Source organism: Dendrobium catenatum, unplaced genomic scaffold (genome assembly GCF_001605985.2).
Source record: "Dendrobium catenatum unplaced genomic scaffold, ASM160598v2 fragScaff_scaffold_334, whole genome shotgun sequence".
NCBI classification, from domain to species: Eukaryota; Viridiplantae; Streptophyta; class Magnoliopsida; order Asparagales; family Orchidaceae; genus Dendrobium; species Dendrobium catenatum.
In genome coordinates this window covers 2,659,223-2,685,215 of record NW_021318796.1, presented here as the reverse complement: position 1 = coordinate 2,685,215, position 25,993 = coordinate 2,659,223, and the positions used below count along the sequence as shown (strand labels likewise).

The following is a 25,993-nucleotide window of genomic DNA, read 5'->3' as shown; positions in this document are numbered from 1 at the left end:
CTAAAGTAGATTTATAGTACAAAAATTTTTAGTTTAACAAAAATTATACTAAAAAAATATTTTAAGAAGTAGTAAGAAAGCCATCCCAAACAAAATTTTAGTTGAATATGAATGCATTTTTTATTAAAAAAAGAAAAATAATTAATCCATATGATAATTAGAAAAATCTATTGCTCCTACAACTTAATTTGTGATAGCTAATTAAGTAACCCATATTATAATTTGTTAATTAGATCATTTTTTTCATTAATAATTAGATCATTTGTAGAATTATTTCTAATATTAAACTTATAAAATGAATATACTTATTATAAAAATATATAATTAATCAAATTTTAATTTATAATGTATTGATTTGTAAAGTTTTAATTAAGTGCACTTCATGTACATATAATTAAACTAAATAGATAAATATAAGCCATTAGAGGATGAGATTCATTGATGTGTTGGAGTCTAATTCTTAGGGGTTGATTCATTTTTACTTGTGATTATTTTCAACTTTCATTTATAGGTAATTAAAATAAAAATTATAATGTAATATTTTGATTAAGAGAAATACATTGAGAGTTATATTCTATGAAATTTCTTGAAAATTAATTGAATATTTCTATTTTTATGATCATCCATGTTTTTAATTTTTTAGGGTGTAAATAAGTAATGTCCTCTAGATTCAAAAAACATAATGAAATTGATATGATTGTGGATCTTAAAGAATTATTCTTTGAATCAATCTAGCAAAAATGAATTTACATATATACCATGGAATTGTCGCTTTTTTATATAAATTATGCTTAAATATGTAAATTATATCAAAGAAATCACGAACATTAATTAATTTAAAGTAAAATATATACTTGTTCCTATATATTATTTGATGTAATTTAAATATTTGAGTATTATATAAATAATTATAAAAATTTAGATGTCATATAAATACACACATATATGCGTTATATAATATGTATTTGAATTCCCCTTCTATAAAATTTGTCTTTTGTTGTCATGTATTTCCCTTGCTTATTGAGCATTAAGATTAGTCATTATTTAAAGAATAAGTAAGCTAGCAGACAACATAAGACTATAAGAGCTATATTTATACATCAAATAAAGAATAAAAAATAATTCAAAATTTTAAAAAAGAATTTAGAGTTCATTTTGAAGAAAGGAAGACGCAAAATTATCAAGTATAGTAAAAACATAGAGGGAGTTCTTCTGAATAATAACTTTGTATTAATTTTGAATTATAGAGCTTTCGGTTTACATATAGAGTGATAGGAGGCAAGTTTGTTAGAAATCAGAGGTTGAGCTTGGAGTTTATTTGCTACAGTGGACTGTAGAATGCAGGTGGAGCAGTTGCAAAATTTAGAGATAGGGAAGATAATTAAGTAGTCAACAGTAGGAAAAGACACTTATCTTGGAGGCTTGCGTATCAAACATACTAACAACCCCCCCCTCAAATTAATAATCGAGAGATTGGATCGTCAATGAGTGTCGAAGTTTTTGAAATCAGGTGGAAGACAAAGGTTTTGTGAGAAAGTCGGCGAGCTGATCAACTGAATTGATGTGCAGGACAACAATTTCATTGGACTGTATACGCTCTCTTATAAAATGATAATGAATTTCTATAAATGTTTAGTTATGGCAGAAAAGACTGGATTGTTGCTAGCTAGAGCCATCACTAATGTGTTATTGTAGTAGAGAACAGTTGTTGTATTTAGTGTATTTAGTGGAGATTGAAATTCAGCAAGGAGATATCTCCTGAAACAATAACTTTATATTAATTTTGAATTGCATAGCTTGCGATTTACATATAGAACGATAAGAAGCAAGTCCATTAGAAATTAAAGATTGAACTAGGAGATTCCTTTGCTGCAATGGTGCGCAGGATGCAGGTGGAGTAGTTGTAGAATTAAGAGATAGTGGAGATAAGTAGCCAGTAGTAAAAAAATGCACTTATCTTAGCGGCTTGCGTTTCATACATACTGAAATTCAAAATTCACTAAAAGTTTCATAAGTATAATAAAAACAGAGAGATAGTTCTCCTGAAACAATAACTTTGTATTAATTTTCAATTACAGAGCTTACGATTTACATATAGAGCGATAGGAGGAGTCTCATAGAAATCAGAGGTTAAGTTGGGAGATTCATTTGCTGTAGTGGAGCACAAGATGCATGTGGAGCAGTTGCAGAATTCAAAGATAGTGGAGATAAGTAATCAACAATAGGAAAAGTCACTTATCTTGGGGGCTTGCGTACCATACATGCTAACACATTAAGCCCCTCATACCTATTCTTTAACATATGCATGTTCACGCAGCTTGTTTTGATTGGTTAGTTGAGAGCTTTGACTATTAATCAAGAGGTCTTCGGTTTGAAGCTTGTATATACAATGTGTATGACTTTACCTTAACGTACTCAAAAGTCAACGCCCCCCCCCCCCAGGAAGAAGTTGAGACTCTCTTGGGGAAGCTTTGCTCTTATCATGTTCTTTATACTTGCCATAGAAGTAAAATGTTGTGCCCCAAAGAGAAAGCGCAAGGGCTATTCCTTTCTCACCATCAAACTTCTCATGGACAAAGAAGACCGCAAGAATCTGTGTAATGGGGATACAGACGGCGCCAATTATGCCACCGAGCAAAGCTGAAGAGTATTTAATAGTTCCCACTATGCCTAAGAAGTAGAATTGACCTGCAACAGAGGTGAAGAAAACAACAAGGTAGTACTTTGACACACCAAGCCCATAATGCTTACTCTCTCTTGAGATTGCCTACAATTTGTAATATTGAAAATTAGTTAAAAAAACTAAAATATGTATAGACATATAGTATTTATGAAATTGTATATCCCCAAAAAACTTTGTTATTTCCTAGAGAATGTGATAAATATTTTCGTGTGAAAGCATGTTGTAGAAAATCAACCTTAAACTTTAGAAGACTCTCTCAATTCGGGGTATGATTGAGTCAAGTTAACTCTTGAGTTGAATCAATAAATAGCTTATAGCTCAAGCTTAAGCGAGGCGTGTCTAGAGCTCAACCTAACGCTTTTGAAATACTCATCGATCTCAACCAAAGTAGAAGTTATAGAAAATTAATACTAAGTGGTTTTTGTTAGAATGATTCCAAGATGCATAAAATATACTTCTATTTTCATTAAAGTACTAAATAATTACTATAATAAATTAACTTATAGTCATAAAAAACCAATGCTTACATGAAAATCTTGGTTGAGAGCCATCCCAATAGCACAAACAACCGTTGCAGAAAACCCAATAATAAATTGCATTTGCAAAACAAGCGCATAAGTCACCTCCTGTTTTGCATGTTTATAGATAAGCTCCACAAATGGCAACACCATCCCATATATAATTGCTGCACCAACTGTTAATACAAACCCAATATAGTACTTGGCCTTTGATTCCCCATTCGGCAAATCAGCATTCGCATGCACAGCGAGAACCATTGATCCAAACATTAGCAGAACCACCGCGTTTACTGTATAAGAATTAGTTTTTTGTTTCACCATGAAAACAGCAAATATGGCTGTGAAGCCGAGCTGCATTGAGATAATGAGGGAGGCGGTGGAGATCGGAAGAAAGGAGACGCCGTAGGAGTAGAGGTAGTCGTCAAGTCCTACACATGCGATTATATCTATAAGAGCATGCTAATTATGGATTTGTTTGTGATGACTTTCTTACCGCTTCTCAAAGCAGCTTTTTTAGTACAAAAAATTAAATTTTGGTACTAAAAAATACTTTAAGAAACAGCAAGAAAGTCGTATCAAACAAAGCCTATAAGAAAAATGATATTCAAATTTTGTTTCTAAAGTGCTTTTATGGTTATTAAACATAATTATATAATTGTTATGATAAAACTATTTTGGAAAATTTACATACATACCACTTTATTTCATGCTATTTACATATCTAACACCCAAAATACATTAATATTACATGTCTACCACCCATAGAACAAAATTGGGTGGTAGACATATAATATTAATGTTTTGAATTTTAGATATGTAAATAGCATGAAATAAAGTGGTATGCATGTAAATCTCATAATAGCCACCATTTGGTTGAAATTCAACTTATTGACATCCTTACCGGTGATTAGGCCAATAACGATGCAATGGAAAAGGAGAGAAGGTGTGAGCAAGAAGAGGCGAGAGTTGGTATGCCGACGACGAAGGAAGGAGAAGAGGATGGGGATGAGCAGGAAGGGGAAGCCGGCGGTTTGGACGAAGCCGGAGAACCACTTGCGGCTGCCGCCATGTCGGAAGTAGGAGCGGATCAAGAGGGGGCCGCCGGTGCCACCAATGAGGACGAAGAGAATGTTGATGAAGAGGAGGAAAAGTCTCCTCATTTTGAGTGCTCTGTGGGTTTCCATAACAATATTGTCGCTGTTGTTGGAGTGTTTGATTTCTTCATGGCTTTGGTGTTCTATTTCCATCTCTCAAGCTTTAGGCGCTATTGGCTTCCTTTTTCTCTGTATTCGATTTCTCACTCCCTGTAAATATATATAGGGAAACGCAAACGCAAACGCAAAAGCAAACGCAAACGGCTACACCATAGGAATTATAAAAATAGAGCTTAATTGTAAAATAAGACTTGATCTATTCACTAATCAAATAAATCAGCTTATTAAAATCTGATTAAAAACAAATGGAAACATTTATAATATAATATTAATAAAAAAAACTATATCATTTCATGGGGATATTTCGATGATTATTTTTTTAGAATGTATTTTAAAGTTATTTAATTTATTTTTAAATAAGAATATTGATAATCTCGAAATAAATTAATAATTATATTTTAATTAAAATATGCGGGACTACTTCTGCTCCCTTGAGAAGCCAATGGTCATGAAATTGATAATTGAACCTAGCCTAAATTTTAGTAAGATTCGTATTATATAAAATTAATTATCATTAATTTAATTAAAATAATCATGATAATTAGAGGTGTAAATAAGTCAGGTTGACTTAATTATCTACTAAATCAAAATACGCTCGTTCAATTCTTACGATGCTCGAATTAGAGCACACTTACTGAGCACAAATTCGACTCGCTTGAAACTTATTTGGCTCGAATTCAGCTTGATTGCTCGAGATTGACTAGATAAACAATAAAAAATATTTAGTATATATTTTATAATATCATTCATAAATTAAGTTTGAAATATATTTTAATTTAAACGACCAGCTAGACAAGTTTATGAGCGAAGTATAGGCTAGAGCTTAAACTTATGATTCAATAAGCTCGACTCGTGAGCGAGCTAACGAGTAGAGTTTGAGCCAACTCGACTCGCTTACACTCTTAACGATGATTATGAGCTAATATTTTTCTTTGAGTCATATCAAGAATAAATAAACAAATCATCAGCAATCAGCAACATAATTAATTGATAAAATTAGCATATAATTAATGAAATAGACAAAATTAGAAGCAAGAATCTAGTGAGAAGAGGATAGTAGAATGATCAGAAGCATTCATCTATTTATCATCGATTGATTTATTCTGAATTATTGAATTACAAATCGATGGTCTCAATGTGGTATTTTTGTTTGCTTACATTATTAAAACAAAACATTTTTCAATTTTTGCAATGGAATCTAACAATTTTTTTTTATTGGAATCACATAAAGAAAATAAAGGTTTATTAACTTAGATGTTATCATAAGCCTCTCTAACTAAAATTGGGGAAATTATAAAGATGTGTTGGCAATGTCTTTTGCGGCGTCTCTGATGCTCTCATATGTGGTCATTCATGATTACTCTCTCCGCATTATGATATTTACGAGGGTTTATTTTTATAGATATTTTGATTATGAGTCATAAAATAAATTAGGATGAGGCGTGAGTCGAGCCACCCGATTGGAATACTTAGTTTTTATTTGGGGCGGCTTTCTACAGTAAGAAAGTCGTTCCAAACGAAGCTTTAGACTTCATTTTGGATGGCTTTCTTCTTGCTTTCTAAAACAGCTTCCTAGTACAAAAAATTTTTGAATTTGAAATTTTTATACTAGAAAACCGTTTTAAAAAACAGTATGAAAGCTATCCCAAACAAAACCTTAATGAGCCTGACCTAAGCGGGTCGGAACACATGCCCCTAGTGCCCCTAACAAATAGAGTCAAAGGCTAGTTTAATATATCTTTGATTCAATGCTAATTTTGGCATACTATTGATCTACACATTGTATTATTTATGAAATTTAAATTGACCTTTATATTATTTATTAATAATATGTCAAATGATGGAGTCTAATGCATCAAGCTTTCCCAAATGGAGAGGGAGGTTCTTATTTAAAAATAATTTAAAAAAACACATAAATTTGATATTTTGTTCTTATGATGTCTATATCATCCATTTTTGGTCATTTTCATTTGACCTTTAGTAGGTTTCTTGCATTATTATGTGATACTTGGCCATTTGGGAATCTATATATTATTATTCTTATGAAAATCAATGCATTGTTTAAATAAGAAATTGATACGTTGTCAAAAAATTATCTTAATTGGGCGCGAATCTCGATGCAAAATCAAATTGGAAACTTCAAAAATTAATTAGGAGATTATCCGAACTCCGGTTTCAGCAAACTTATAGTCGAACTGAGCGTCTCGGAAATACGAACCCTACGACACCAAATTCGACTCAATCCGAGCCCAAATGGGTCCAAATCAAGGCCCGAAGCGTTGTTGGAAGGTTCGAACCACAATTTGGATTACCAAACGGCTTCTAAACATAACAAACTTATAGTCGAATCGAGCGGCTCGACGAGACGAATCCAACGAGCCCAAGGTCACCGATTTCCGACATCATTAAGATCTTCAAATGCCTAAAGAACGGTGCATGATCAAGGGATTCAACATCGGCCGTCCATCCAACCACTCCCAACTTATCCTTGATCCTCCACCAATTTACGGGCCATGCCATTCCCAAAATCTATAAATAGAGCTCCTTCTCCTCATGAGAAAGGACCCCCTGAAGCCTAAGGAAAAAAGAGAAAGATCGCTCTTACTTCCTAGCCTCCTCGACCACCACCGGAGTTTCGACGGACCACTGCCAGAGTTCCGACGGACTACCGCCGGAGTTCCGCAGGACCACCGCCGGAGTTCCGCAGGACCACCGCCGGAGTTCCACCGGACCACCACATGACGCCCTGTGCTCCACCGGACCACCGCCTAACGCCGTTGCTCCGTTGGACCACCATCTAACGCCCCGTGCTCCAACGGACCACCGCCTAAAGTCATTGCTCCGCCGGACCACCACCTGACGCCTTGTGCTCCATCGGACCACCGCCTAACGCCGTCGCTTCACCGGACCACCACTTTAGGCCCTCACCTCCGCCGGACCACCGCCTGACGCCATTGCTCTGCCGGATTATGATCACTTGAGGCCCTCACCTCCGCCGGACCACCGCCTGACACCGTTGCTCCGCCGAACTACCACTTAAAGCCCTATGCTCCACCAGGCCACCACGTGAGGCCTGGACTTCCACCGGACCACCACCTGATGCCGAGAGTTCTCCTAAAGTATCGCTATCCTACTACGGTCTTTCAGACTCCTATCTCATGCCGTCGACTACGGTCCTCCCGACCTCCGTCGCCAACTATGGTCACTCCGACCTCCATCACCAGACTATGGTCTTCAAGACCCTAGTCTCTTACCGACTACGGTCTTCCAGACCTTTGTCACCTACTATGATCCTTCCGACCTCCATCAACATACAATGGTTTTTCAGACCCCGGTCTCCTGCCGACTACGGTCCTCCCAACCTCCGTCGCCTACTATGGTCACTCCGAACTCCATCACCAGACAACGGTCTTTCAGACCCCGGTCTCCTGCCAACAACGGTCTTTCACTCGTATCTCCTGTCGACTACGGTCCTCCCGACCTCCGTCGCCTACTATGGTCACTCCGACCTCCATCACCAGACAACGGTCTTTCACACCCCGGTCTCCTACCGACTACGGTCCTTCCGACTTCAGTCTCCTCCAATGGTCTTTCCAACCAAATAAATATGTCTATGTTGAGTATTGTAACTCCCACCATGTAATGCGCTCTATATGACATACATTTGTAACATTAGACCAAGGTCTTCTCCCTAAGAAGGGCCTCATTTGTAATCGACTACAAATACAAGTGGATTCATTCAAACTGGGCCAGGCCCCGTGGTTTTTTCCACTTTTCAGGAGTTTCCATGGAAAAACTCTGGTGTCTCTTATGAATGCTACACCCTCTCACTTATCTGATTGTGTGCTGGATCTTCGTACAATGCTAAGACGTTAAACTATATATTACTCTACCGCCGTGAATATTCCAGGGCGCAACAGAAATATTTGGAAATGTAAACAATAAAAAAGTTAATTCACTTGATAAATTCGATGAAAATAGAAACAACCGAGAAATACAAACAGAATAAGAACGCAAATCACTCTTTAATATCAGGCTTCATTAGGGACAGCTTTCTTACTACTTTTTGAAACATCTTTTTAGTTCAAAAATTTTTAATTAAAAAAAATATACTAAAAAGCTGCTTTAAAAAGCAGCAAATTTTTTTTTTTTTTTAGTTTACAACGTTTTTGAACCTTTCTAAAACAACTTTCTAGTATAAAAGTTTTTTGAATTATAATTTTTTGTACTAGAAAGTTATTTTAGTAAACATTAAAAAAGCTATCCTAAATGAAGCCTTAGTTAGTAGAATTATTTGAATATGGAGAATGATATTTTGTGAATTTGTCTAAGGCTTCGTTTGGAACAGCTTCCTTACTGCTTCTTAAAGAAGCTTTTTATTACAAAAATTTTAATTTTTGTACTTAAAAATTGTTTTAAGAAACAATAAGAAAGCCGTTCCAAACGAAGCCTAAGCTGCATTATAATTCATTAATTTTTAGAATGTTTAGCTTTTTGGTCTTTACCATATATGTTTCATGTAAGAAATGCAAATGATCTTGGAATATGTTGGAATATGAGTATCGTATGCTTATAAAATAACAGGTAGATTGAAAATATTTGGGGCTTATAATCTTTAGCAATATACATATTGCCTATAGAAGAAATTGAATGAGATAGCCCAATTATACGTAGGGGTGTCAATTTCGGGTCACGGGTCGGGTTCGGGTGGAACCCGAAACTGACCCGGCACTATTCGGGTCAACCCGAACCCGACCCGTTTTTAAAAACGGGTCGGTTTCCTTGACCCGAACCCGACCCACTTCGGGTCCGGGTCAACCCGACCCGACCCGAATGACCCGTTTTCAACCAAAAAATTGCTAATTTTCGGGTCAAAAACGGGTCAATCTCCTCTTTTCGGGTCAAAATCGGGTCAAAGTCGGGTCAATCTCGGGTTGGCGGGTCAAAATCGGGTTTTCGGGTCAAAATCAGGTCACTTTCGGGTCAATTTCGGGTCAAAGGGTTAACCCGAACCCGACCCGATTTTTGAAACGGGTCGAAATGTTGAACCCGAACCCGACCTGTTTCGGGTTCGGGTTGACCCTAACCCGAAATTTTTGGGTCGGGTTCGGGTCGGGTTTTCGTGTCGTGTCAAATATTGACACCCCTAATTATACGAATCCAAAGCTACTTAATCCAACTTCTAATCATGTTTAAGTTAGGACAAACACTACATAGCGTAGTCAGACAATCATAATAGGTGTATCAATTAAAATTATGTCGATAAATAAAAGCTCTCGTATAACTCGAATCCGACCCAATATTTCAATCGGGTCAAAAAATTAAGCCCGAACCTGATCTATTTGCTAAACGGGTCGGCCCGAACTTATCCGAGTTGGATCATATAGTTTAGATATAGGTTGAGGTTGCATTTCTTATGAGAAGAGCCAACTTATGAAAAGAATTTTTATCAAATGTTCTAATTGTTAAGTAAGTGAGGAGTCTAATTTTTTTCCCAAGAGAAAAATATGTTACACATATTTAGGTCTCGTTTGATATTACTTATTTTACTGCTTCTCAAAATGATTTTTGTGTATAAAAATTAAAATTTTTGTACAAAAAAACTGTTTTAAAAAGCAACAAAAAAATCACCGCAAAAAAACCTTAGTCACCAGCTAATGATTTGCAAGTGCATTTCTTTTATTAACCCTCTAATCACAATGAATTAATTTATAGTTGATTGTGGGTTACCCAAATCTTTTCATAAATTGATCACATTAGGTGTTGTGATAAGCAAATTTTTAAAAATTCATAAATTTGTGATGTTTATTTTTTAACATTAATACATCTTAATCAATTCATTAGATCTTGAAAACTTTCATAATTATTTTCAAATTTAATTTCAATAAATTTATAATCAAATTGAATGTCTGACAAGAAGAAACCAACGACACCAAAAGTGATTTAATCTTAGTTTAAATGAGCTGAAATAAAAAAATTAAATTAAAGTTAAAAATTTCATAGTATTGATTGAATAATTAAATGATATTGAAATTTGGCATGCTTATAGTCAAATCAAATAGGTCGACATGATGAATATGAAAAGCCCACTGTATTTTGAAATCGTTGAGGCACTCAAATCTTTAATGAACGATTTATGAGTAAAGGATTTAACATAAGACGTCAAATGAAGTGTTATGAAAATTTAGCTGAATTTACTAAAAAGACACTAAAAAAATATTGTAATAAGCATCATTCTCCACATAAAATAGGCATAAACTTGAGTTTGGGGAGTGCTTAGAGATCTAAAGAACTCCAGAGCTACACGTTGTGTTCAATGTTGACAACCACAAATACCTACCATCATCATTCGACTCAGGGCTGTCAATAATTGACACGACCCGAAAACCCGACTCGAACACGACCCAGAATTTTCGGGTTGGACACGACCCGTTCGAAAAACGGGTCGGGTTCGGGTTCATATATAAAAGTGACCCGGATGGAATTTCGGGGCGGGTCCGGGTTAACCCGGTAACCCGCTAACGACCCGTTTCGACCCGCGGTATATTTTACGCGGCGTAAAACATGTATAAATGCAAAACTTGTATTATATATTTTGTAATCCCATCTTATCCAATTAAAGAGAATGATAGACTTATAAAATATCTACATATTGGGTCATTTCAAATGTTCTTTACTTTTTTTTATTTGTTATTTGTAAGAAAAAAGATTTGACTCTAATATTTAAATAAATGAACTATTGTAACTTGTAAGCAATTTATTGTAAGCTATTTTCTTATACTTTTTTATGATAATGATTTAGTCTTCTTTACTTTATAAGATAATTTGTTTATTTTATTTTTAATTATTATTTGCTAAACAATTAAGAATAATTTGTTTTGGATAATTTTTTCATTTTTTTACTTTTTAGATAGCATCAACAATTTTATTTAGATATTGCTTTTCGCAGCTTTCTCATTACCTTTAAAAAAAAAATTATGATAAAAAGCTATTTTTTATAATCATCATAACAGCTTAGGTTTCGTTTGGGACGAATATCTTACTGCTTCTTAAAGTAGTTTTTTAATACGAAAATTTTTCTAATAAATTTTTTTTACTAAAAAGCCGATTTATAAAACAACAAGAAAATTGTCACAAATGAAGTCTTAGGCTTCGTTTGGGACGACTTTTTAGCTGCTTATTAGTACAAAAATTTAAAAAGATGATTTAAGAAACAGTAAGAAAGTCGTCTCAAATGAACCTTAGACTTTGTTTGTGACAGTTTTCTCATTATTTTATTTTTCAAATGACAACCAATCATAATTTCTATTTGATCAGTTACTTTTTTCGCTTCAAAATATTTTTGTATCAAAAAGTTATTTTTTACATTAAATGTAAAAATTTATTTTTTTCTAAACTGTTTTATAAAATATTAAAAAAATAATTTCAAGCTACGGGAGCCCCAACCAAATCCTAATTAATCTTTAATCTTTAATGATAATATTGTAAATTCATATGTACGTCACTACGAACAGCTTACTAGAACTTGATTAGGTATATTTCATCGCCGTCGAGCGGTGGAATGAGCATCCCCGAATGTTCGACTGATTGAGAAAATGGTACGGATCCACGTAAAGGCGGCGGCGGCGGAGGCGGAGGCGGAGGAGCAGCAGTTCCTCTACAGTTGTTCTTGCGATTCAAGCATCGCCGACTTAGCCGACGCGATCTGAGTAGCGATGATGAGTACCCTTCTAAACTTATTGTGATGTCATTTGTGGGAAAAAAGTTATTGCAACCAGGTGGCATTTGGAGGGCTAATCAAACAGATACTAAGTATAAAATACAAATTGCCGCCTTGGATGGCAATATCTCAATTCGCAAGTCCGTATAAAATTATATTGTTGACTCACATTTTATTGAATGATGAATTATTTGAAGGGTTAATTTGAGCTAATAACTCAAGCTTTCAACTAATTCATGGATTTAAAATTATATCTATTTAATTGTTTATCTTTTTTGCAGTTAGCTTATATCTCCAGGACTCCATGAGTGCAGGCAGACAGGCACAACTTCACAAGACTTCAATTAGTCAAGGAGTTCAAAATTTTTGTAAATTGTAATATTCGTTTGAATTATCTGTAAATTGTAATTATTTGTTTAATTTATTTGTTAGTTTAATATTTTGTATATTGTAATTAGCAAATTGCTTCTAATTCATAAATAAAAAATTTTTTTATGTAATTTTTTGTTTAAATTTAACTGTGTTGATGTTTTTTTTTTTTTTTAAATATTAATGAAAATTACTCGGGTTAGCGGGTCAATCCGGGTTGACCCGAACCCGACTCGGGTCGGGTTCGGGTCTTGAATAGTAACCCGTATCCAAAACCGGGTCGGGTTCGGGTCAACCCGTTTAGCTTCGGGTCATTTCGGGTTAGACACGAACCCGACCCGTGACCCGAAATTGACACCCCTAATTCGACTGTAGTTGTTTGATTGTTGTTTCTCAATCATATTCGTTTGACAATTGTCGCCTGATTGTCATAATTCATTATCGACCTTTGATAGTCATCATGAAATAATATTCGCCTGATTGTTATCAGCCTGCCATCATCATCCAATCATTGTCGCTCAATTAATCCCATCCAGCTAATACATCTCCATCATTCTTTTTCACATTTACATAAATGCAAAACTTGTATTATATATTTTGTAATCCCATCTTATCCAATTAAAGAGAATGATAGACTTATAAGATATCTACATATTGGGTCATTTCAAATGTTCATTACTTTTTTTATTTGTTATTTGTAAGAAAAAAGATTTGACTCTAATATTTAAATAAATGAACTATTGTAAGCAATTTCTTGTAAGCTATTTTCTTATACTTTTTATGATAATGATGTAGTCTTCTTTACTTTATTAGATAATTGTTTATTTTATTTTTAATTATTATTTGCTAAACAATTAAGAATAATTTGTTTTGGATAATTTTTTCATTGCTTTACTTTTTAGATAGCATCAACAATTTTATTTTGATATTGCTTTTCTCAGCTTTCTCATTACCTTTAAAAAAAGCTTTATGATAAAAAGCTATTTTTTATAATCATAATAACAGCTTAGGTTTCATTTGGGATGACTTTCTTACTGCTTCTTAAAGTAGTTTTTTAATATAAAAAATTATCTAATTAATTTTTTTGTACTAAAAAGCTGATTTATAAAACAACAAGAAAATTGTCACAAATAAAATCTTAGGCTTCGTTTGGGACGACTTTCTAGCTGTTTGTTAGTACAAAAATTTAAAAAACTGTTTTAAAAAGCAGTAAGAAAGTCGTCTCAAAGAAGCCTTAGACTTTGTTTGTGACAGTTTTCTCATTATTTTATTTTTCAAATGACAACCAATCATAATTTCTATTTGATCAGTTACTTTTTTCGCTTCAAAATATTTTTGTATCAAAAAGTTATTTTTTACATTAAATGTAAAAATTTATTTTTTCTAAACTGTTTTATAAAATATTAAAAAAATAATTTCAAACGAAGCCTTTGCTTTCTCTGTAATAACTTCACAGTTAACTTTGTTAGAAGCTACGGGAGCCCCAACCAAATCCTAATTAATCTTTAATGATAATATTGTAAATTCATATGTACGTCACTACGAACAGCTTACTAGAACTTGATTAGTGTTCCGAATAGGGGTGTTCGGGTCGAATCCGGAACTGACTCGGCACTATTCGGGTCAACCCGAAACCGAAATGGGCCAGGTTTCCGGACCCCAACCCGACCCGATTCAGATCCGGGTCAACCCGATCCGACACGAATGACCTAAAATTGCTAGTTTTTTGGGTAAAAAAACGGGTCAATCTTCGATTTTCGGGTCAAAATCGAGTCAATTTCGGATTTCTGGGTCAAATAGGATTTTTCATGTCAATTTCGAGTTGCTAGGTCAACCCAAACCCGACCAGATTTTTAAAATGGGTTGATTTGTTGAACCCGAATCCGATCTGTTTAGGATCCGGGTTGACCCTAACCCAAATTTTTTCGGGTCGGATTCGTGTCTGTTTCTGGTGTTGTAAAAAAGGAAAAATTATTCCGTCAGGTTACCTGACGTAGAGATACATCATGTAGCCTATAATACGTCGTCACGTGCACTTACTTTTTACGGCGCGGCCCGACGACCCAATTCGGACCGAATCCGGGATTACTATGTTCGCGTATTGCTCGGTATTTGCTCGGTATTGCTAGGTATTACTTGATATTGCTTGTCAATAACAATAAATACTGCTCTGTAAAGACCAATACTGAGCAATACCTAAAAGAACTCGGTATTAATACCGAGCAATACCAAGTAATACCTAAAAGAACTCTGTATTGCGCGGTATTGCTCGGTATTGTGCGGTATTGCTCGGTATTGGTCTTCATAGAATAGTATTTTTCATTTTTGTCGAGCAAAATGGATCAATACCTAGCAATACCGAGCTACGCCAACTCCCGGGTCTGCTCCGGTAAAAAATAAGTGCACGTGTCAGCATATTATAGGCTACCTGATGTATCTTTAGGTCATTAAGCTGATGGAATAATTTTTCGTAAAAAAGTGACACCCTAATTAGTTATATGTCATCGCCGTCGAGCGGTGGAATGAGCATCCTCGAATGTTCGACAGATTGAGAAAATGGTACGGATCCACGTAAAGGCGGCGGCGGAGGAGCAGCAGTTCCTCTACAGTTGTTCTTGCGATTCAAGCATCGCCGACTTAGCCGACGCGATCCTCGAGATTTATAATCTTCAGGCTTGGATCCAAGCTCTCTGCGTCCATGTCCGGCAATACCTTCTCACCGATGCTTTTAGAGGTATCCTCTCTCGCGACTTCTTCCTGCCATCTAAGTTTTCGCCTTTTGATTACGCAGAGCTTGTAGCTTACAATTTAAGAGAGTTGCCATTTGCGAATGATAAAAGACTGTTTTTTTTCAAAAAGTTATTAGATGATCTATGGACGCAGAGAGCTAGAAAACGAGCACATAGGTTGGAGTAGCTCTAGTGAAAGATAAAAATAGAGAGAGTTGCCTTAGATGATTTGGTCACATAAAAAGGCGGCCTTTCCATGACCTGATTAAGAGAGTAAATATATTAGATTTGACTTGTGTTAAAAAAGATAGAGGTAGATTAAAAAGACTCGGTTAGAAGCTTGGGGGATTTGCATACATATCGTTTTATTTCATGTTATTTATATATCTAACATTTAAAACTTTAATATTACATGCATACCACCAATAAAATAAATATGGGTGCATAGAATGAAACATTAAAGTTTATATGATGGTATGAGTGGTAAGAATAAAATATATGAGTGATATATTTGATATTAAAATTTTATATGTGTGGTAAAAATATAATATTAAAATTTTTGGTGTTAGATATATAAATAATATGAAATAAAGTGGTATGTATGTAAATCTGCCTAGAAAATATTAGAAATGACTTTTCTTTATTATATTTAGGCTTAGTTTGAGACTTTTTTTTCTGCTTCTTAAAACGATTTTTTAGTCTACTAGAACGCTGCTTTAAGAAGTAATAAAAAAACCGTCCCAAATGAAGCCTTAAATTAAAATTTGACTTTTAACTAGGCAAAATGGAGAAAAATGATTCATGTAGTTGACCCATCTAATAGGATAAAGGTTTGATGTTGTTGTTATTGTGATGGTCTATAGGGTTTTCAATGGCTATGCTTTTACCATAATGAACGAAAGATTGCATTATTTCTTGCCAAGAATAGTAGTTGAATCAAAGCCTTATGACATGGTCCCAAGGAGCTGCTTGGTTGGATTTAATGCAAGTTGGATTTAGTAAATTTGTAAATCCAGATCTAGTAAATGGTAGGATAGTAATAAAATTTTAAGCTAAACTAAATGTGAACAAACACATCAAAAATAACAATCACATTACACCAAAAATTAATGCGGTTCCGTAAGTTCCACTTATGTTCTCAATGCACAAAGACCAAATAATTTTGCTAATCTTTAAAAAAGTTACATAGAGATATTACACTTCATTTGAAGAAGAACAAAGATATTGCTTTGTCCCTGTTAGTGTTTAAAAGCAAACCCAATTGCTTGTTGTACAGACAATGGCCGAATGTGGAGAATAATACACTGATAATATTTCATGTTCTTTTTTCTCTTTTCTATTATGAGATATTTTTTCCTCTTCCCTTAGCTGTTGCGAGAGCTTCTCCCTATTATGACAGAAACCTTTATCCCCTCTTCCCTCTCTATTCCTCTTTTCTCCTTCGCTTTATTTGTTTGTGATTGATGAAAGTAATATTAACACATTAACCATGATTAAGTTACTTAAACTAATTATGGTAAAATTAATTAATTCTATATCACAATAGTTCAGTAATATTTTAGTATATGATTTGACAGATATTTTCAATATTTTGGATTCAAATGAACTAGAGAAGGGATACAACAAGGAGAATTGATATAAATCTCTTAAATCCTACTTTCTCATGATTTACAAAATTGAAACTTTAGCCTAAAACAGTAGAAAAATGAGATAGGAAGGTAGGATTTATGTGGCTCAAAAAACTGTTTGACAATTATAGCTAAATCTTGCAACAAAACAGCTACTGAAAGCCACTTAAATCAAATGGGAGTCTTTTACCCAATTATATTCTTATTTCAAAATCTTTTCTTTGGAGAAAGATAACTGAATGTATCTACCCTTTCTATGTTTCAGAGAATTGCGCAGGTGTTGCGGATGTTCTTGATAGAACTTTATCAGAAGCAGGGACATATGCATCCAAGGTGACAATTATTTTATTCTTGCAAATTTGCTGTTTATTTATTTCTAAATTTACTGTGCCTTGTTATCTTGGTTGAGTGGAATTCATTTTACAGTATTATCTCTTGAGTATTTGGTATTAACCATACTAATAACAGCTCGCTATTGCTTGCAGGAGCAAGTTTTACATCAAAGGTTTTTATCATCTCACTTTCTCCGAGACCATATTCAAACGATAGAAAAGGAAGTCAAGATTGCTCGTTCAAGGGGTTTGCCAGAATCAAATACTCAAATAACAACTTTTAGTAACAACTTCCACACTTCTTAAAACTTTTAATACAATAATTATCATTAAAATTTTGGAGATTTATTTTGTATGAATTTATCATCATTATACAGGAGATGTTAACTCTTAGAGATAGATATGAAATGTACATTTACATGAAAAGATTGGAGTAGCGTCAGTGGAAGATAAGATTAGAGAGAGTTGCCTTAGATGGTTTGGTTACATAAAATGGCGGCCTTCCGATGACCCGGTTAGGAAAATAGAGGTATTAGACTTGACTTATGTTAAGAAAGGTAGAGGTAGACCTTAACAGACTTGGTTAGAAAATATTAAAAATGATCTTTCTTAATTAGATTTGAATGAGAATTTGACTTTTAATATAACACAGGAGAAAAAGAATTCATGTAGCCGATCCCACGTAGTGGGACAAAGGCTTGATGTTGTTGTTGTTGTATACAGGAAATGTTAACTCTTGTTTAATTCAGTGTTTTTCTTTGAACTCAATGTTCTGCATGAATTGAATTTATGTGTGGTATTTATTGATGAATTTTGTTTTATCTTATTATAATGTGAAGCTCATATGAAGTTATTTATCTTATGCAGCTCCAGAACTCCATAAAGATGTTCAGCTTATATGGGCAGGAAAAGAGTTATCGAGGGGGAAACGGTTATGTGACTATATTGGTGGAAATGAGAAAACAAAGGTTGATTATTTTCCTAACGGTATATCAACTTTTGTATGAAATCTCTAACATTAGATTGTTCTCTTGTTGATAGATTACAATCAAATTGAAGTTGGGCTGTGAAGACTTGGAAAATAGAATGGTAAATACTTTAGCCACTGAATTGAAAAACACAACAAGATTCCATATTTATATTTTATTTGCCTACTGGTTATTTTCCAGGTCACAAATGTACAAGAAGGTTGCTGACAGTTAGTATTGTTGATTCTTACTAGCCAAAGCAACTTAATGGTCCCTTGACAGTTAGTCTCTCTCTCTCTCTGCTAGTGGTTTTGAAAGAGCATGACCACATAGAAGCTCAGGTGTTTTTTTTTTTTCTTGCTTTTGGAGGTCATATAATTCTCGGTCATGATTTGAAGTGAGTGGCACTTATAGATTATTGAAACATTTACTAAACCTGTACTACTGTCATAGTTGTTAGCTGAGTTCTTAAATAGTGTTGACAAGTTGTTTTCTTTGTTGTCATGCTTATGGAATTAGTATCTAAAATGAATTGTTAATTCTCTATATTTGTATCTGCAATTAGTAGTATGGAATAAATTTGGCGATTACAATTTATGTTGATTTTATGTAGTTTGAAAGGATTGTGTGAGCACAGATGAACAAACCTTTAAGTTTAAGCAGGAGCCATAAAGCAACTTAAAACATTTTATATCAGTTAGGTGTAGCATAGAGAGTGCTGTCTGACTTTCCAATTTCATCAAATAAATTTTCTAATATCAATTTTATTCACATGCCTTGTTGTCCTTTAATTTTTGTAGAACACCCAAATGTTTCTCTTATTGATCTATTTTATTGTTCCACCATAATTTTCTAAAACATTTCTTTTAAAATTAAATCTAAGAAACAATGTATATATAATAAAATGATGTGCTTTATTTTCAATTTTCTCAAAAACAGTCTTAAAATTTTCTTATTTATTCTTACCTTAAATATTCTTTTTTTTTTTTGCACAATCATCCATCTCCTCTTGATATATTATTTTCCTACGCTCCAAAATTTTGATAGAATTTCTTTTTGATTAGATTATTAATCTAAAGGTTATAATTATGAAATTATAAAGATTCTAGACTGATCATACTTATTTCATATCTAGAGAAAAAGTGAAAAACAAAATAAATACATCTCCAATACCTAAACTCATTTTTCTCTATTTGAAATCAATGTGTAAGGCTTCGTTTGTAACAACTTTCTTAATTTTTTTTTAAGCAAATTGGCAACTTTCTTACTGTTTTGCTTTTCAGACCGCAATCACAATTTCAGTTTGGCCACTACTTTTTTGCTGCTCTCAAAAAATTTTTTGTACTAAGAAGCTACTTTCTACAACAACTTTAAAAAGTTAATTTTTCTACAGTAAAATAATAAGAAAGTTATCCCTAATGAAACCTAGGTCATGCTTATCTCTTTCTCACGCAAAACCCCACTCTATTCCTCCACTCCAAACTCCTAAAACAATTTTGTTAACATTTGTGAAACTAAAAATAGGGTTTTCCATTTAATCAAATATAAACTATGGGTTAGGTTTACCTTATCTCTAAGTCTAGTATACTTGAGAAACTGTTCTTGGTCTTCTTTACCCTATTTTGTTTGAATGGCATCGTCCTCACCTAATCACCTTAATCAAAATCACATAGGAATTTAACAATTACATCTAGGATTTCCTGATTTACAAATGAAATCTAGATTAAATCTTGTCCTTAAGCTTGAAGAAAAAAAACTTAGCTCTTCCCTCAGATTCACGCACGAATAACTCATTAAATCCCTCAGTTGCCCGGTCATGGCCTCTTTCCATCTCTTTGTAGATCCTTTGCTTTCTCCCTCCACTACTCCTTTATCATGCTCGTCTCTTTATCTTAATCTCCCTCATGCAATCAATCAATACTCTACACTTTCATATGAGACGAAATCACAACATCAGTTCTATTGAACCGACACTACCGGTTAATTTATGAACCGGGTTTTTTACACTTTTCTTCACGCATGTTCAGTATTATTCAGTTATGTTATTGTTTTTCAGCATTTAAACTCTTAGAAGTTATTCTACATCTAGTTTGCTACAAAATTAATCCTGATGAACAATTTGTTAGGAAATACTTGAAAAATAGCCGGAAAACTCCACAAATCCAATTGAAAACAAGAAAAACTATAATTTTTATTGACGAAAGAAATAAAAGCAAGATACAATTGATCCTCAATTTGAGAGGAGGATCAAACTCTCCCAATCCCTAGACGCCGCTAGAGCCCAAAAAATCTAAACCTAAGAGATCTCAAATTTCAGCCAAATTCCATATGCTCTAACCCTAGGAAAACAAACTATTTAATGTATACAATCCAAAAGGAAATCTCTAAACAGTTCCTACATTCAAATTTATCTCTCAACTCCCCCAAAAATTCTTCCTAAACAGCTTGGTTGGCCCGAGTGTGCGTTCAGCGCTTACAGTAGGCAGAAATTCCACCTTTTTCGTCCATAAGCCGGTTCCGTATGCACCGGTTGGACTGGTCCAGTGGACCGGCCTAATACAATTCTAGCATGATGTTATCTAGTTGCTAGAATCAAGGAATAGGTTATCCATTTATAGCCATATTATCCGTGTAGGATAGTGGTTACTAAACTTGAACACATATGCACATGCACTTGACACTGAGCTGTGGTGCTAATTCATGACAGACGAGAAGCATCTTTTCCATCATAAAATGACAATAAGGATCTATCTTTTCCAATATACCTTTCTTTTGAAATTTTCTTTTCCAATGTGAACCAACATTGTTATCTGCAAATTTTTAAATCATGGAAGTTATGAACGTTGTTGATATCTTTCCATTTTTCATCATAGATAAAGATCTTCGTATCATCAGCTATTCATTTCCCAAACTTTATGTTTTTTCATCTGTTTTCCTTGCAGAAAATGATATATGTTTACAGCTAGTACCATGTGCCTCTCATGCTTATTGTCTGGGTTGATCTGAGGTCTTTGGGATAAAAATCAGATTTACGAAGTAAGTTGTAGCTTTTGCCGCCTCCATTCAGGCTTCGTTTGGGACGGCTTTCTTACTGTTTCTTAAAGCGATTTTTTAGTACAAAATTTAAAATTTTTGTACTAGAAAGACTCTTTAAGAAGTAGGAAGAAAGCTGTCCCAAAGGAAGCCTCAATAAAATATTATGAATGTTTCGTACATTTATTTTCTGTTCACCAAAATCTGGGTTGTTACGTAGTTACTCAGCAACTTCCTTGAAAGAGAGTTACATATTTGTTTCTTTTGGAGAAGTTTATCTTTATTGCAGTAGTCTGAATATTTTTGCACTGTTTTTTGCAACTGCAAGCTATGAATCTATTATAAATTTAAGTTCTAACTCTGAGTAAGGACTAAGGAATAGCCTAAGTTTGCATTTGAGGCTTATTAATTATACATATCTTACCATTTGGTTGGATTCTATTGAAAAATTATAAAGTAATTTGACTTCCATCAACCCTTTAAATTGTCAAGATTTTATTTTTACAAGAAAAATGGCCAAATACAAAGTCAATGTAGGTAATGATGCTGTTCACAACAAAAATGAGCATTTGTAAGCTCTAGCTGGTTTTCATGGTATTTGGTAGAATTTAAAGTTAAAACATATATTAAGTGTAATTAATAAACATAGTTAATTATTAAATTTAAGTTTAAATGTAACTAAATATGAATTTAAATTTAAAAGCAGTGGCATACATGATGTGATGGCCAAGTATTATGTAACTTTTAAAGATCAAATTGTGCTGTGTCATATGATGTTTTATTTAATATTTTTTAATTCAAGTTCAAAATTTCATCATTTGATGCTCCTAGGATGTGCACAGTATCCTCTCCTGAAGTAATAATGTACACAACTTTAGTAGGTGCAAAGATTTAAATATTATCGTATTAGACTTCGTTTGGGATGGCTTTCTTACGGCTTCTTAAAACAGTTTTTTGTACTAAAAAGTTGTTTTAAGAAGCAGTAAGAAAGCTGTCCCATGCTTCGTTTGGGATGGCTTTTTTATTTCTTCTTGAAGCAACTTTTTAGTATAAAAATTAAAATTTTTGTGCTAAAAAACTGCTTCAAGAAACAGTAAAAAAGCCGTTCAAACGAAGCCATAGTGTTACTATTGGTATAGTTGGCTGACATGCTATTGTAGGTGGTTATGATTTATTACGCTATCTTTATGATGTTTTGAGTTTAGGGGGCATTGCTGAGTGCTGACTGTTGTGGACTGTTGTTGGATTTATTATCAGAAGTTCAATTTATTGGAGCTTAATTTTTCAAGCTAGGAAGCAGATTATCAGGTGGTGAATTGGAATTAATATTTTATGAAATTTAAATTGTTGAAGTAATTGATTATTGGTGGGATGTGAATCATTTATTTTCCTTTGCAATGAAAATATTCTACACATCATATTAGTTGTATTAGAAAATCTAATCGTAAGCCATCAACCTGTGCAGAGAATGCATTCAAATTTATAACAACAACAACATCAAGCCTTTGTTGTCACTACGTGGGGTCGGTTACATGAATCATTTTTCTCCATTGTATCCTGTTAAAAGTCAAATTCTCGTTTAAATCTAATAAAGAAAGATAATTTCTAACACTGTCGTTGCCAGGTCCCAAGTCCTGAATGAGAAAAGTTGAGGGTTGCGTTAGGTAGTCGACAACCACTGTAAAAATTATCGAATAATCATGACATGAATCGTTTAATACATTGTGATAATGCATTCAAATTTATATGAAAATATATTTATGCTAGTTTGAACCGTTGTGATTTATTTAGAGGCTTTTTTCTATTGTAACTATTCTATTCGAATTAGTATCAAACATGGCAGCTGAATAGAATAATTTTTATAGCTATATGAATTGATTTTTATCTAAATTTGAAAGATATAACAACTGAAATAAGAAATAATTAGGTTTACTTCATAGTTATTGTTGTCATTATCATTGTTCTGCTGTGATGGAATCATTTAGGCTAAATTATTTCATTCTTTTTCTTTAAATCTTAATTCTTCCACTACACCAAATCACACTATTGGATTCTAATCTTCAAGCCAAAATCCATCCCAACTCATACTGCCAAAATCTATATATTCGAATCTCAAATAACTTGAAAACAAAAGAAGAAGGAAAAAAGAAGAAAATCCAGTTTGGAACATTACAATAATTTCCTTGTTATTCGGCTTATCAAATCCCTCTCTCCTTCATCTCAATATTCAGAAGCTATCATAGCAGAAGACAATGAACTAAGTGCTACATTAACGATTCACCTGCACTCTTCCTTCCATCCATAAATCTACTGTGATTTCTTACAGTAAGCTATAGCTCCCATTACAGAACGCTCCATCTCTGAGCTCATGCTGCTGCTTCTCTTCAGTGTATGTGAGATTCTGCTCACACTTGAAAACGAAGATGAAGAAGTTGAGCTCAGTGAAGTTGCTGACACAGATTTGCTTGTAAGATTCCTCAAAAAAACAGAGTTATGTGACTTCCTGTAACTCCATTCAGCTTCCTTCTTCGTGGTGATAAGTGATTTGAAATAAGCTTTCGATATTTTGAACCTGACCAAGGATTGCCCAATGCCCTTCAGCTTCTTTGACCATGATTTGTTGCTTTCTAACTCGATTGAAGAAACAATGTCGATCTCACCAGCTGTAGTCATGGTTTCTGAATCCTTGAGGAGCTTTTCCTCCTCAAAGGAAAAAAGATTTCCTTTGTCGAAGTGCTCGTCTGCTGTGGAGATACTTGTTTGTTTATGTGGTGGGTTGCTTGCAAGATGGAACTCAAATTCTTTGTGATTTGGAGAGGAAATGTGGTAGCAGAATATTGTTGTAGATCTTATATCCATGTCGATGTATTCTTCTACTTCTGCTGACTGATCATTTGCAGAGAATTGATCTGCCATGTCTAACTTTGGGGAGGTAGACTGAGCTAAGGGTGGGGCTTTTAAAGCTTGTCAAAATTTGCAAATCCTAATATAAATCACATCATAATAGACTCGAAAACCATTAGATTTGCTTTGAAATTAGTGTTATATACAAAGAGTTTAGGTCCATCTTTATACAATTTATATGAAGATATCTTGATACAATTTTTACTCTCCAGAGAGATCGATCTCCAACACTAGAGTTTTGTTTGGGACAGCTGTTTTACAGCTTCTTAAAGCAGTTTTTAGTACAAAAATTAATTTTTTTGTATCAAAAAGCTGCTTTAAGAAGTAGAAAGAAAGCCGTCTCAAACGAAGACTGATAGCAAAATATGTGCAACAGTGGTGGGATCCTTTATGTATAAATGTGACATCTCTAATGTCACGGTTCACACTTTGTTTTCTTGTGAAGCTGTCTTCTTTCCCCCTCCATTATGTTTTCATGTTTGTATCTCTATGTACAGTATTTGTTTTACTGTAATTTACTGAATTTGCTTCTTGTTTTCATTAAGGCATGAATTAGCTTTAGGCTTCATTTGGGGTGGCTTTCTTGCTGTTTCTTAAAGTAGTTTTTTAGTACATTTTTGTACTAAAAAGTTGTTTTACGAAGCATTAAGAAAGTCATCTCAAATGAAACCTTAATATTCAATTAAGTAAAAATATATTAATATAAAACACTAATTAAGATGTAATTTAAAATTAATCTCTTGAGATTTACAGTCCCTAATAATTTAGAGTGAAAGTGGCCCAATAGAGTGAATGAGAAGGGAGTGGTGGCATATGAATAAAGGTAATTTGGATAAGACTATTCAACAGTATTTGACGGCAAAATATGGTTCACATAACTAGCCAGCTTCAAATCTGTATCATTGTATGGTTGTAATAAGCTTACAAAGGTTTTCATATCTTAAAATAAAATTAATTATTATAAATTATTTTTAACACTATTGTTGTCAGGTTTCAAGATTAGAATGAGAAAATTGATGAGTTGTATTAGGTAGTTGACAGTCAACATAAAATTTGACGAATAATTATGATATGAATCTTTTATTGACTCTTAATAGGATACAATGGACAAAAAAAAAAACTTTTATTGTTAAAACATCTATAATTTTTAGAGAGTGGGCCAAAGATAATGATTAAGATTTCGTTTGGGATAATTTTCTTATTGCTTTCTAAAATAGTTTTCTAGTACAAAAATTTTTAGTACTTAAAAGCAGCTTTAGAAAGCAGTGAGAAAGCTGTTTCAAATGAAATCTAAGGCTTCGTTTTGGGCAATTTTCGTACTGCTTTCTAAAACGGCTTTTAAGTACAAAATTTTCAAATTCAAGAAATTTTTTTACTAGAAAGTTGTTTTAGAAAGCAAGAATAAAGTCGTCCCAAAAGAAGCCTAAATCATTTTTATTTTAATGTCATGTGTTAGAAAAATGAGTAGATGATTTCCACTAGACCTTATAGAGAAGGGAATTTCATTGCATGTGGTAAGCCCTCTTTCTACTAAAAACATAGAATACACTATGAGTTTATAGCTATATGTCCTTTCATTGTACACTTATAATAGCTCCCACATTATGAAGTCCTCTCCTAATAATTTCTCCCTTTTAGAACCTAATTCTAATTATATATAATTTCTAGTAATCATTACAAAGATTTCACCCTTTAATTAGTATCCAAATTGAGCCTTCTATTGAAGTTGGAAGATATGTTATGGATAAATGGCTTTTTTTAATCATTTTATGAGCTAGAAGATTTTGCATTTTCATTCATATAGGAAATATTGGCAAGCACAATATCTTCATTGACACCGGATCGGAGGAGCTCGACAAATCCACGTCGACGATCCGGTGGCGGTCGAAGGACAC

The 25,993-nt window shown here is 33.6% G+C and overlaps 3 protein-coding genes across 5 annotated transcripts; 1 reads left to right on the top strand and 2 right to left on the bottom strand.

Annotated features, from left to right (window-relative positions):
• Positions 1-2,422: 2,422 nt before the first annotated feature.
• On the bottom strand, positions 2,423-4,448 carry LOC110099931 (purine permease 3-like). The gene is made up of 3 exons (XM_028693694.1): positions 4,103-4,448; positions 3,211-3,629; positions 2,423-2,767 (listed from the first exon to the last, which is right to left on the bottom strand). Exons 1-3 carry the CDS (start codon positions 4,446-4,448, stop codon positions 2,423-2,425), a joined length of 1,110 nt encoding a protein of 369 aa, XP_028549527.1.
• A 7,509-nt stretch (positions 4,449-11,957) lies between these two features.
• On the top strand, positions 11,958-21,549 carry LOC110099919 (cilia- and flagella-associated protein 298). Of its 3 annotated transcripts, none has more exons than XM_028693663.1 (8): positions 11,958-12,052; positions 15,094-15,238; positions 17,127-17,194; positions 17,347-17,476; positions 18,061-18,161; positions 18,235-18,282; positions 18,363-18,381; positions 21,104-21,549. In XM_028693663.1, exons 1-8 carry the CDS (start codon positions 12,011-12,013, stop codon positions 21,160-21,162), a joined length of 612 nt encoding a protein of 203 aa, XP_028549496.1. In that variant the 5' UTR covers positions 11,958-12,010; the 3' UTR covers positions 21,163-21,549. The 3 variants fall into 3 exon arrangements, 1 of the variants encoding a protein (XP_028549496.1); XR_003700285.1 differs by having other exon boundaries at positions 11,959-12,052; positions 18,363-18,442; XR_003700286.1 differs by having other exon boundaries at positions 11,959-12,052; positions 18,363-18,502.
• Positions 21,550-23,296: 1,747 nt separating this feature from the next.
• LOC110099954 (probable membrane-associated kinase regulator 4) lies at positions 23,297-24,625 on the bottom strand. The gene has a single exon (XM_020827295.2). The coding sequence runs from the start codon at positions 24,108-24,110 to the stop codon at positions 23,502-23,504; it is 609 nt and encodes a 202-aa protein (XP_020682954.1). The 5' UTR covers positions 24,111-24,625; the 3' UTR covers positions 23,297-23,501.
• Positions 24,626-25,993: the final 1,368 nt, after the last annotated feature.